Genomic DNA, 13,085 nt, shown 5'->3' on the forward strand with positions numbered 1-13,085 from the left:
TAGGTTCTGTAGATTATTGCCAACGTAGCCTTATATTTGCGCAGTCTTTCTCAAATTGTGTGCAAATTTTTGCTTGCGGATCGCATTTTTTTCGAAATGCGGTAGGTTTTTATTTTTCAGATATCAAGAAAAAAATTCCGGATTTCGAGCAGTTGCATACATTTATTTATTTGAGCCTAATGATCTCGAACGCAACTGAAGAAAGGTCTTTATCGAAGATGAAACTGATTGAAAATAGGTTGCGTACGACTATGAAGAGTGAAAGGCTGTCAAACTTAGCATTGTTAAGTTGAGAGTACAATATTCTGAAGGAGCTGAATGTTGATTATTCAATCAATAAGTTCTCTGCAAAAAAAAAACTCGTAAGAACAAATTCTAGCAAATTTTTGGTAACTTTTCAATGGGAAATAAGTGTTTTTAACTCGTACGATAAAAAAAAACGGGTTTGTTTTATTCTGGGGCCCCCACTGTAAACTGGGCCCCGGGCCCCCACAATCGTAAATCCGGCTCTTATGATACTTGTCAGAGAGGAACGATATCTCAGTGAAAAAATGTGACATCGGTAAGTTGTTTTTTTTGTTGAAACCGCGGGACATTTCAAAAGCATGCGGGACCCTTTGATGAACATAGGACATTTCGCAGGACGTATTCCTAAGCGGGACAATTTGTTCAAACGCGGGACTGTTCCGCGAAACGAGGGACGTCTGGTCACTTTGAATTATGAGCAATTTTTCTCGTGGTTAAACTTTGGAATGTGAACTTATAAACGACAAACCGGAAGAGGTAAAACAGATTAAGTTCGTCGCATAGGAACGTTTGGGAAGGAATCCATGTTGCTCTTCGGCGATGACGTTCTGGCAATAAGAATATATTGGTCCCATGACCACCAACTCGAACAATTTGGATGTAGCACACAGTGCAGATATTCCTCTGTAGTTGTCTATGTTGCTTCGATCGCCTTTCTTATGAACCGGAAACATAAACGCCTGTTTCCAAGCAGAGGGGAATCTTCCTAAGGCTACAGATAGGCGAAACAGATGCGTAAGAGGAGTTAACAGTCCGGAAATGCATTTTTTTAGTAATGTGGCGGGGATCCCGTCAGGGCTAGGTGAGTTTGAATGCTTCAACTTAGAGACAGCGGCAGAAATGGCGCGATCGTCCATATTAATCGAGGCGATGGAGCTGCTAGAAGCGGCGACTTTGTTGGCGGCTGCGAATATCTGACTAGTGGTAAGAGATTCATCGCAAAAAAACACTCGAGAATTTTGCTGCAAATATCAGCCGGATTATCTGCTTTTTCGGTAGGTAATTCCATCACTGACGGCAGTCCCGCTTCATTCCGCTGTACGTTAACGAAGTTCCAGAATTGTTTAGGATTGATTTCGACGTTGAAAAAAGTAACAGTCAGTGTTGAGACCGTTTGCCTTTCCATTTGTTAGTGATTAGTGCTCGAAATTTGAATCAAAGCCGTTTTCTGAATTCTCGTTATTTTTATATACAAATCACGTTTAAATCTATAAAACTAGCACTTAATTGCAACGAAAATAAAATAACCAACATGCTAAATATTTAAAGGCCCAAATACACACACGACGTAACGACGCCTTCTCCATACAAAATGGAAGGCGGGGTAGCGATCTCCTTAAGATCGATGAGAAAATTCATTTGTCGTTGATTTTTTAGTGCAGGAAGTTACATCATAGCTTATTTGCTCAAAACTTGATGCAATACGGTATATTAAATACAACCATTCTGTGGAAAATTCTGAGGAGCTGAAAAATTCCTTGTGTGAAATGGGAGCGCTCTTTGCGACATTTGCAGAGCAATACAGCAATAGACTAAAAACATTTTGTTTTGCTTTACTGAAAGAGGTTTGCGTTGAGGCTGTGGTTAAGATTTTCAACTCATTAATTCGGAGAGTCAATCTCGCTTGAAGTGATCTTTTTACTTGTATTTGTTTTTTTTTTTTTTTTTTTGTTACGATACTATACGACACGATTAAAAAAAATAAGCGTTATCCGCTTTGGATATTTTTTCCAATAAAAAATTAAGAACAATAGAGCCCTAAGATTTTTCTTAGTTGTGCCTATGTGAAAATTATATGACTATGACTAGAGTATCTCTCCTACAAAAAAAGTGCAAACAATATCAGCAAAAGAAAAAGTTTACTAATAGTTAATGATATTTTTTCTCACTGATAACTATAAGTAGTTCCCATCCTAAGCATAGTGCATTCTTCATTTCGCTTGCGCCCATTACCAATCGCTGCTGGTGATGCAACATGCAAATAGTCGCAAGATAGTTATGATGGTGCACCTCGAGTGCCAACTTTTACTAACCGGGACTTCACCCTAAACAAATCAAACTGAGCAGCTAAATGAAATCGTATTTAATACTCGCAGGTTTTAGATCTATCCCTCGCACGATGGATATTCATTGCCAGTCGGTAGTCGGCAGTGAAACAAGGCCGCAGGAACAATTAAAATATACAAGGGAATAAGTAGTGTAGTGTAAAGAATATTCACGGTCTTATTACACGATTTTTTTCTTTTACGCGGATTTTAAAATTTAGGCAGTTTTCGGAATTCACGCGGATTTTTCAGAGAAGTGGTTTTTTATTTTCAAATCACTTATTTAGACCGCCCGAAAAGTTTACTTAATTTAATTAGGTACTAAAGGTTTACTGATTTGGCCAAACATGTTTATATTTTTCCTTAATATTCAACTCGATCTACAGGATAAATAGCAAATAAATAAATAGCATTACAGGGTAAATAGCAAATAAATAAAAAGCACTGCAGGGTAAATAGCAAATAAATAAAAAGCACTACAGGGTAAATAGCAAATAAACAAATAGCACTACACTGTTCGTTCGCTAACTGGGCTGAGGGCCTAGCCCAGTTAACGAATGTCGTTCGCTAACTGGGCTGACATTTCAAATGTCGTCAAATATCGAGGGGGATTTCGATGCAATGGCGCTAGGCAAAACTCTCAGCGAAAATTTGAAAATGTTTTGAACAAATACACTAAGAATCCTGACTGATGAACAGAAAATGAGGAAAAATAAATTATTAGCCTTGCGTTTGCTTTATATGCACTTACCGTTGCCTAGAAACATATTCTTTTCATAAAACATTTATTTGACCTGGAAACGAATAGATAAACATCTAGTCGATGACAACCAAAATCCATTGAACTGAAAAAATCAATCTCAATTCACTATTCATGTGCCCCTATCTCGTTTTGACAGCAATATGCCAAACGCTGATTTTTGACGTTCATCTGCTTTTTAACTGGGCTTTAGCCCAGTTAGCGAACGCCCAGTTAAAAAGCAGCCCAGTTAAACAGCACCCAGTTAGCGAACAGTTACTGTACAGGGTAAATAAATTTATTATATATATATCGCGAAATTTCCGAAATATGCTTCAAAAAATTTATTTACCCTGTAGTGCTATTTGTTTATTTGCTATTTACCCTGTAGTGCTTTTTATTTATTTGCTATTTACCCTGCAGTGCTATTTATTTATTTGCTATTTATATATATATATATATATATATATATATATATATATATATATATATATATATATATATATATATATATATATATATATATATATATATATATATATATATATATATATATATATATATATATATATATATATATATATATATATATATATATATATATATATATATATATATATATATATATATATATATATATATATATATATATAAAACAATGTTACATTAAAAGCAGGAAATTATCTCCAAATTTACATAACAGCTACATTAATGTCGTTACATAACTTCAATATAAGTATTGTTACGTAACAGAAATAATAATGTTACATAACGTTACATTGCTACAATATAACTACAATGTTACAGTTATGTTACCACAATGTAACATTGTAATGTTACAATGTTATGTAAAAAAGTGGGAAAAAGAAACATTCTACTTACTTTCAGCTAACGTTAAACTAACATAACATCGTAACACTGTTACGTAACAATCTATATAATGTTACGTAACAATGTTGACCGGGATGTTCCCAGAAATGCACCGAATATTCGGCTCGCCAAATAGTAAGTTACATTATTCAACCGAATAAATCGAATAGTGGTCAATATTAGGGGCCATCCACATACCACGTGGACAGATTTTTAACGATTTTGAACTCCCCCAGCTTTGGGGGGGGGGGTTGGCCAATGTCCACGGTCTATACAATTTTTTTAGAATTTATATGAACAGTTGTCAAAATCGTTAAAAATCTGTCCACGTGGTATGTGGGTGGCCCCTTACCAGTACTACAGAGTGACACCGTAAAAGTGATACACACATTTAAGTGTCTCCCGGTGCAAACGACGCAACCTTACAAATTTCGCGATCCGCGTTGCATGCGAGAAAAAAGGAAGGAAATATTTTTGCTATTTTCATCCCGCTTATGTTGACAATTGCATATGAGAGTTCGCGTTGGTGCGAGACAACTAGCTGACATCTCTATCCTAATCCCATTACTCTTGTTGTCTTGTTTTAGCTTTGACTGGTTTTGTTTTCTTCTCTTTTCAATTACCAAAGCAAATGTCAAATCATATCAGCTCACTCTAATGTGAACGCTCGAAGTGATATCCGATATCATCTGGCGATATCAGGTGATATCCGGCGTAGTCTGAACATGGCATTAAACAAACAATTTCATCTCAAATATGAACTGGGATTGAATAAAAATGTCGATAATGTACAAATTACGACTGCTCAAAATTTCTACATTAAAAAACGGCAACCCTTCTCATTGCGATAATATCGCTAAGAGCTGAAAAACTATCGATTCCATCAAATCATTGACTACTAATAGCGAATTTCTTTATTCCGCCAGCTCACCTCGTTTTGACCTGGAAGCGCACTAACTGCTGTCAAAACCCTTCTTTATTCGCTCGATTTTGACCCAGTTTTGACCTGGCTAGTTGCCCGAAGCGCACTGTAAAATTTGTCAGCTTCAACCCACTACCGCACATGCTTAGTTCGTAAACAATTATCTGGCATCTCTTTCTTACTTGCGTCGTAAATCACGATGCCGTTTTTTTATTGCTCGTCAGATTTGCCCGGACGCAGTGGAATAAAGAAATTCGCTATAAGTGTTCTTAAGGCCCAAACACAACGGATACGTTTGCGTTGCGTTGACGTTAATTTGACAAAAAATGTATGGCCTGACTGTCAAATTGCCGCAAACGCAGCCGCAACGTATCCATTGTGTTTAGGCCTTTAACACCACCATACTGCGTATTGATGGAAAAGTTATCGATATTCATCGGTAATATCGATAATTGCTGCATATCGATAACATCGTTAAGTTTCAGCGCTAACGATAATTCTCGCTAAACATGTGAAAAGGGCCCATGTGCCATATGTAAACAAGCCACAATTTCACGTTTTTCAATGAATGCAAGCTTAATCTACCCGTACAAATAAGATTGTTAGATTAAGAGTAAATTCTTTTATCAATAAATCTTATTAATAAGGCTAGATTTCGCTTGTATTCATCAAAAAACAAGAAAATTTGGCTTGTTTACATATGGCACATGGTCCCTTTTCACATGTTTGGCGAGAACTCTCGATAAGTCACAGGTAGCACAAAGTATGCGAATTATTTCTTGCATTTGCAAAATATCATATAGTAGTTATCCAAAATAGCCGATTTTTGTTCCCAATTCTTTATTGACCGAATAAACTTCGGTAAAATTCACAAGTGAACAAACATTATCTTTGCTTTTGCGACTTCGCGCCCCTCCAAAATTTATCGATAATCTGTCGATAATATCGATAAAAGCTTGGAAACTATCGATGTTATGGTTAACGATTTTGGTGGCCTTAGAGTGCCTATATATAACCTAAGACAAGACGCGATAGCTGGCTTCTTATTTTTCTTTTCGTAACGGCCGTCATCCCCGTCGAAATTTTTTTGAACGTTACATACCGTTGATGCCAGAATGATTATTTTTAACAACTTCTGCAGGTCAATGAAAATAAAACAAATTAAAATTGCTATATCTAGGCGAATAATACTCAATTCTTATTTATTATTTTATGTTCAATAAAGCATACTTCTATTATCAAATTTTTTCTTCCTAAGTTTCTTGGTACCCAAATTTTTTCTTTCTAAGTTTTTGGACTTCAACCGAAATAGTAATAAACGATTAATCAATGCATTTTTAAAGTTATAACAGTGAAATACATTACTCGGTAATATCATGTACCTTGCATACTTTGGCATCATTATTTATGAACAATTATAATAGCTAAATTATGACTCTCCAGCATCACTGCTTTACAGTGAAAAGTAACCTCGTTGTATTTTCTACGTGACGATTGCGTTATCGAATTCAGCCAATCAGCAGCCGGTTCAAATTGGTTGAATGTAACGGTGACCAGCTGTCACGTCTTGTCTTAGTATATAACTAGAGTGGCGCCGTGTCATCCAAAGTAACGCTAGTAACACTGGTAACACTGAACATCCTTTCTCTTTTCCACACACGTGTTTAATAGGTTGTTTGATCAATTCGCGTTGACGGTGTTGCTGATATTTGTTTGGTTTTTGCATGCGAAAAAGAAGGAAGGAAATATTTTTGCTTTTGTCATCACGCACATTTTGACAATTACATATGAGTGTTCACGTAGGTGCGAACAGCCTTCAAAATCTCTTTCAACGCGAATAACCCGAATTGGAATGACACTGACAGATAATTTTTATTCCAATCCAATTTTGACAGTGTCGCCACTCTATATATTTACAGGCACTCTAGGTGGCCTAACGCATTGTAACACTTCGCTACCTTACCCCTCTTCTAGTGTGCCTATATTTAACTACATTTACAGGCACTCTACCCTCTCCCAACGAGCGCGTTATGTAATATACGCACGCTGCTTTATTTTAACTCTAATTTGATTAGGATCTACTCAGTTTGGTATTCTTATGCAAAATGTCAAAAAGTGAGTAATCGAGTACTGGACAATTGAGTAACATTAACCCAAATTTTCATAATTACCATGTTTACTCAGTTTTAAGTTATTATCCATGATGTTTACTCACCCCTGAGTATATGTATATGTCAAAAGTTTTCAACAGCAATATTATCGGTTTCCGAAGAACAATTGGTGTCGCTTTTTATTCGTTGGCTAGCAGTAAGTATCTGATCTGTCATCAAATCAATAATTTCTTAATCAATTAATAATTTCAGCCCAACATCAGTATTGCAGAGGATTTGAAAACACCTAAAAGATCTCTTCAAAATGAACAACCGCATGTTGTATGTTCTACGATGCCGTTCAAAGCCGGACTTTTATTCGTGATAACAAACGGAAACATTTGTATTGATGTACAGTGCTCAACAATCGATGCAATTTAAAACCTTCGCAGTATTAGGTGACGAATGATGACGGATTATCTGGCACAAAAAAGTAAGTCACAGTTCACGGGCAACTGTCAACCGGTTGGGTGCCGCATTCAATGAAGACACGGGAATGATTTAGTAAATTTTCTAATGTTTCGATGAAAAATAAATCTGTGTTTTTGATTGTTTTGAATTTATTTTATTTATTGAGTCACACACTTAAAAAATTTCGCCGAATCTCGGTATTGTTTGTGCCGAGATTTGGACAGCCGAGTGCTCGGCAACCATCTCGGCTGAATCTCTTTTGCCGAGAATCTCGGAAACCAATATTTGACAGATGTCATTTTATGCCGAGAATCGCGGTACACAGTTGACTGTGCTCTCGGCAAATCCAGCCGAGAAGCGGCAAACCAGTCTAACGACCTTTCGGTTATAAAAGCTGAATGTTCGGCACAGTAAAGAGCCGTTTTTTCAGTGGAATCCAATCGCAGAAAATAGTTTTGCTGTGAATCAGGTAGTTTTCTTTCAAAAGATAAATTATAAGCTCGATGAGTTTTAGTAAGTAAAGAAATTTATTCATACTAAATCTTGAATACTTATCTTTATCTTGCTCGCCAGTAGGGCATTGAGCTAAACATATAATCTAAAATTACGTCTAATGCCTATCCCTAAAACAAATAAAATATTGTATTCACACGATTTGAAACTACACTTTTTAAGTTCCAGCCACTTCCCCCCAAACTGTACTACATTTTTTTCTGCTACCGGATTGTAAACACTTGTAATTGCACAAATTTCAGCCAAACTTGTATCCGATTCCTGTTTGCTCACCCGTAACACGCATAAATTTGCACTAAGAAAAATGGCGGCAACTCGTTCATGAGAATGACAGCTGTATTGCCGAAACACGGCAACGAGTAAAATTTGTGCCGAGATACCAGTAATGTTTTTGCTGACCTCGGCATCAACAATGTTTAACAATAAATTCGGCAAAAAAATAGAGACGACATTCGTCAAGCTTAGTTTTTTGGACGAAGTCTCGGCAAAATGATCTGACAACTGTCGGCAACCGGCATTATTTTGCTGAAATACCGGTTGAATCCAAAGTTGCCGAGTGAACTCGGATGTTTTTTTGCCGAGCTCGAGATCCAGTTTTAAGTGTGCAGATTTACAAAAAACAGAAATCATTAAATTTCCGTATTTAGGCAAACTGGGTAACTCGTACTCATTTTCATTAATTTCTGGTTTGCATGAACAGAGTAGATTCTACTCAGTTTTTGACGTATGACGCCCTTACTCAGAAGTGAGTAACCGTAAGAGTACCCTAATTAGGGTACCTCCACTTTTTTCAAAAGTGGGTGATATCTAACTCACTTTAGAGTAACAAAAAATGAGCATGTTCCCAAAGATAATTTAAAAAAAAAATCTGGCATCCCTGGGAAACAGTTAATAACAGTACAATAATACAATTTCAGATGCAAGTGGAACCATCATTGGCACAATTTGCATGAAATGGCTTTAACTATCCGTTTATCTCTAAGACGCTGTCATCGGATATGGACGTGTAATGCCAATCGTTTATTACACGACGAATTCACCTGCCCAGAGAAAAATGAACCTCGTCAAAAACAGAGTACCAGCCATTCGTCCGAAATTCTCTCATCAGCCTCAATCGCAAATAAATACCAAATATTTCGGGACATAGATGCCACTGTTATTCTGGACATTGAAGAGGAACGTCAAAGGGAACCGCCAGTGATTGTCGACATAGGTGATGAAACTGCACAAGGAAAATTATCAGGAATCTATAGCGGAATAAACTTGAGTCGTAAGCTATATTTCAAAATATTTATACTACCACTAACATGTACTTATTTTTTACAGGGGGACAGACTGGAGTTTATGACATAGAAGATTTAGTAACAGTACTCCGAATAAATAACGCAACAGACATATTCGTGTGTAGTGTCCCCAAGGAAATAAAGTATGTCGATTACATCTGTGTAGTAACGGGTATGAGCTTCCGGCATATGCGCGGCATTGCGGAATTTGTTCGTAAAGTATATAAGATGAAACGAAGACCAGAAGAAATTATACCCAGAATTGAAGGAGCAAACAGCTCCGATTGGATGGCTTTAGATCTAGGCAATATTGTGTTACACATATTTTCCGAAAAAAGTCGTAAGCACTTTGATTTAGAATCCCTGTGGGCTCTGGGAGCGGAATATGATGGTGACTATAATAAACCAGAAGAACTATTAGTAGAGCTATTTGAGCGCCATACTGAATATTTAGACGATCTAAAACCCCTCAAAATGACCTAAGTTATGGTAAAATAAATCATTAGCATATTGTAAATAAAATACAACAACATAATAAAGAGAAGAACATGTCTTTAGCAATTTCAAAAAAACCGAGTGTTATTAAGGTACATTCCATTCGATAAACTTACTTTGAGAATTTGTGTTAATTTACCATCCATCGTCAGATTTTAATGTCGTTTTCGCGGTGTAGCTACCCTTTTTCCGTGCACTTTGCAGCTTCAAATAAAACATTTTCAGTGTCATTGCATTGGTATGCGTAATAATGGGATAGCTGTCAATTCGTTTTGTTTTGGTCATTATCGCATTCGTCATTTTGTCTCGTTTCCATTTCATATGTCCATCTCGCAAATGTGCTGAGAAAATATTTACCTGACACTTTACCACGTGGAACGAAAACCAAAACAAACCAGTTTTGACACATACGTGTGAATGTGTTGGTAACTTCCTTTTTTCGGGTGTCATCAGTGACAAAGAAAGTGTAGGGAGAGACAGAAAAAGGGTAGCACGAAAAATCAAATAAAACATTTTCGGTGTCAAAAGTGTCGTTTGAGTGTAGCTACACCGCGAAAACGAAAACGACATAAGCTACCGATTTTGAACCGTGTGCTTGTAATTCAACAGTAATAATTGATCAGCAATGGAAAAAAAACCTCTAGCGATTTTGAAAACATATAAAGCAAGCCTGCGTTGCGTTGACATCGTTGTCAGTATGCGAATAACAAAGTATCGGTGTTGGTTCACTCTCTTTGCTTTCTTTTTTACGATATATTGCTTGATGTTAGTGTACACCACAACATATGGTTCTCAATGTGCACAACTCGGTATATGAAGTTATTCGTCTCTGTTACACAGAGCGATCAGATCTTGTTATGTTCTTACTCATTTGACTCATGAATGATTTTTTGTCAGAAAAAGAAAGAAAATGACAATGTATGCTCTCCTACTCTCGATCAAGTCTACCGCTGCCGAAGTAGTCCCTTCCCCCACACTTTCCCTCTCACCACAGCACACCTCTGCTGCTGCTCAGGCGACATGATATTCTTCTGCTGTTTTTCTTTGTTCCCCTAACGACCGGCATATGGATATGGAGAGACAAACGCAACGAGCGAATCGCTTCTCAGAGCAGATGTACACCCTTATTCTTGTTTACGGCCGTATCGCTTTCGTACGAAAGCAGCAGCGGCGTACGAATGCCATACGAACGCATACGAATCCGATTCGTTCTAACCAATTCGAGCTTTCGAACATCGTTGCTTTCGTACGAACGTGCCATTCTTGTTTACGTACGAATGCGTATCCGTATTCTTTTTGCTCTCGTTCGCAAACGTCAGTCAAAAGTTGCGAATCGCTGTACGAATCGCCGGCGCCGGTAGTTTTTTCTTGTTTTTCTGCCGTTTGGTGTTAGTTTTTTGAAAAAAAAATTAAACCGAATAGTTTTTATTGATTTGTGAAGTGTAAGTAAATTCTAAAGAACATTTGTGAAAATCCATTCTCAAAAACCTCCAGTTGATACAAATCGCCGTCGCCGAGAATGTTTTGGTTGTTTCGCGTGAAAAAAAAGCCGCTAGAAACTGATTGAGGTTTGCCGTTAGTTCTGGGAGAATGGTGATAGAAAAAAGGAATAAGTCGCTACCATCAAGGTACTACAAAAATCTGCCGAATATTTGGATCGTCTTCCCGGCAACAGCAAAGCGTCAACCAGCAAGCAGATTTGATTGGCGCAGATAGTTGACTGGGTAACATGATACAGGATTATTAATTTATCATTGCTCTTGGATGCCGATTTGTGTACTAGGTAATTAGTTCAATTAATAGTGTTTGAAAATAATAATATTTAAATCTATTGATATTGTAGAAATAATCGATCAGGAGCTACTGGCTACTGGAGATACAGGAGATAACTTTGCTGGGTAAATTAGGCAGTTTCCAACGCTTTTGAAATTACCAGCAAATAAGGTATTTTACTGTTTATTACATTATTAGTATAACTATTTCATGTTGTTATTTTTGTAGAAGACCAAGAATACAACAAAGCAACCAATTTCTTCGGATGCCTCAAATTTTCACAATTGGGTCAATGAACCACTACAAGCTACAAAGGACAGTTTTGAGAGCTGGTTCCGTTTGGTGTTGACCAAAAATACAAATGACGGATAATTTTATTTTATTTTATTTAATAATGTTTATTAATATTAAGATTAAGATTTAATAATAATTTTTTTTAAATATTTTCATAATCGATTATTATATATATCTAGTTACGGTTCTGGCGTGAAGCACTTCGGTTTATCTCCCAAGAGTGTTGGTCATCCAAAGGGCTTCAATTGTGGTCAAAATTGCAGACATGGATTTTCGATGAAAATAACCAAACCGCCGTATTTTTTCATTAAGTCGTCAGAGTGACCAGCTCCGAAATAGGGTGATCCTAATAAAAACAGCTTTATTCATTGTATTTTATTCTAAAAACTTTTTGGAATTTTTTATCTTTTTGGATCAAATCAACGTATATTTTTCTCGTTTCAAGAAATAATACGAAAAAAAAAATCGGTGTGCTTTCACTGTTTAGAATTAAAGCAGCTAAAACATCGTAAAACAACTTCTATCCATAAAAAAGTTAGATATTTGATTTAATCGAAAATTTGGGTCACCCCAATTTTTAATCATTTTTCAATAAGCGCTTTATCATAAGTAACAACTTTGTTGAAGAAAGTTTTTCTCTAAAACTTTGCTATCGAGCTCTATATCTGAAATTCCCTATAAATTTCGTTTCTGGACCGCTGCACTGACCAATAACGACGTCGGCTGCACTACTTGGGAAGGAAAAGGATGATGATGCTCGTTTTGTTTATAGACCGCAAGTTCTACTGCATTTCTACGAGTGTCACAAATAGGAATTGTTTTAAAAAGAGTGCCAAAATCTGGTCACTTTTTTTAAAGACTGGACGATTAGAATAGTCAAAAAACGTTGCTGTGCCGTCTAGTTAGCCTAAGTGTAGTAAATACATCACAAACATGTTACATTTAGAACACTAAACATTTCAAACATCCTCGAGATCGTTTTCTTCCATGTAGCTCGAACAAACGTTGTGCAGCGCACAGCAGACATTCACAATTTTAGCCGCTTTAGCTGGAGCATAGTGGAGCTGCCGAGAACCAAGAATGCACCGGAAGCGATTTTTCAAGACACCAATGGTTCTTTCAATGATGCCTCTACCCAAGCTGTGCCTAGAATTAAAATCACTTTCGGGGCTTCCTGGTTCTGGCGCTCGGTATGGTGTTATCAACCACGGTTCGGAAGGGTACCCAGCATCACCTGAGAATAACAGAAATTTATATGTATCTCTCTCTCTCTCTCTCTCTCTC

At 36.8% G+C, this 13,085-nt stretch overlaps 1 protein-coding gene and 1 long non-coding RNA gene across 2 annotated transcripts; both read left to right on the forward strand.

Moving 5' to 3' along the window:
- The first annotated feature begins 8,829 nt into the window (after positions 1-8,829).
- On the forward strand, positions 8,830-9,804 carry LOC129725304 (uncharacterized). Its single transcript, XM_055680931.1, has 2 exons — positions 8,830-9,226; positions 9,283-9,804. Exons 1-2 carry the CDS (start codon positions 8,911-8,913, stop codon positions 9,720-9,722), a joined length of 756 nt encoding a protein of 251 aa, XP_055536906.1. The 5' UTR covers positions 8,830-8,910; the 3' UTR covers positions 9,723-9,804.
- Positions 9,805-10,851: 1,047 nt separating this feature from the next.
- On the forward strand, positions 10,852-11,959 carry LOC129725305 (uncharacterized). The gene is made up of 3 exons (XR_008728056.1): positions 10,852-11,517; positions 11,578-11,678; positions 11,736-11,959. It is a non-coding gene; the product is annotated as an uncharacterized LOC129725305 (long non-coding RNA).
- Positions 11,960-13,085: the final 1,126 nt, after the last annotated feature.

Source organism: Wyeomyia smithii, chromosome 2, assembly GCF_029784165.1.
Source record: "Wyeomyia smithii strain HCP4-BCI-WySm-NY-G18 chromosome 2, ASM2978416v1, whole genome shotgun sequence".
Lineage (NCBI taxonomy): Eukaryota > Metazoa > Arthropoda > Insecta > Diptera > Culicidae > Wyeomyia > Wyeomyia smithii.

Bases quoted from the DNA above. Each gene is read 5' to 3' on its own strand.
- LOC129725304 (XM_055680931.1), top strand. From the start codon at position 8,911: ATGGCTTTAACTATCCGTTTATCTCTAAGACGCTGTCATCGGATATGG. The intron at 9,227-9,282 runs GTAAGCTATATT...TATTTTTTACAG, and splicing joins TAGCGGAATAAACTTGAGTC to GGGGACAGACTGGAGTTTAT.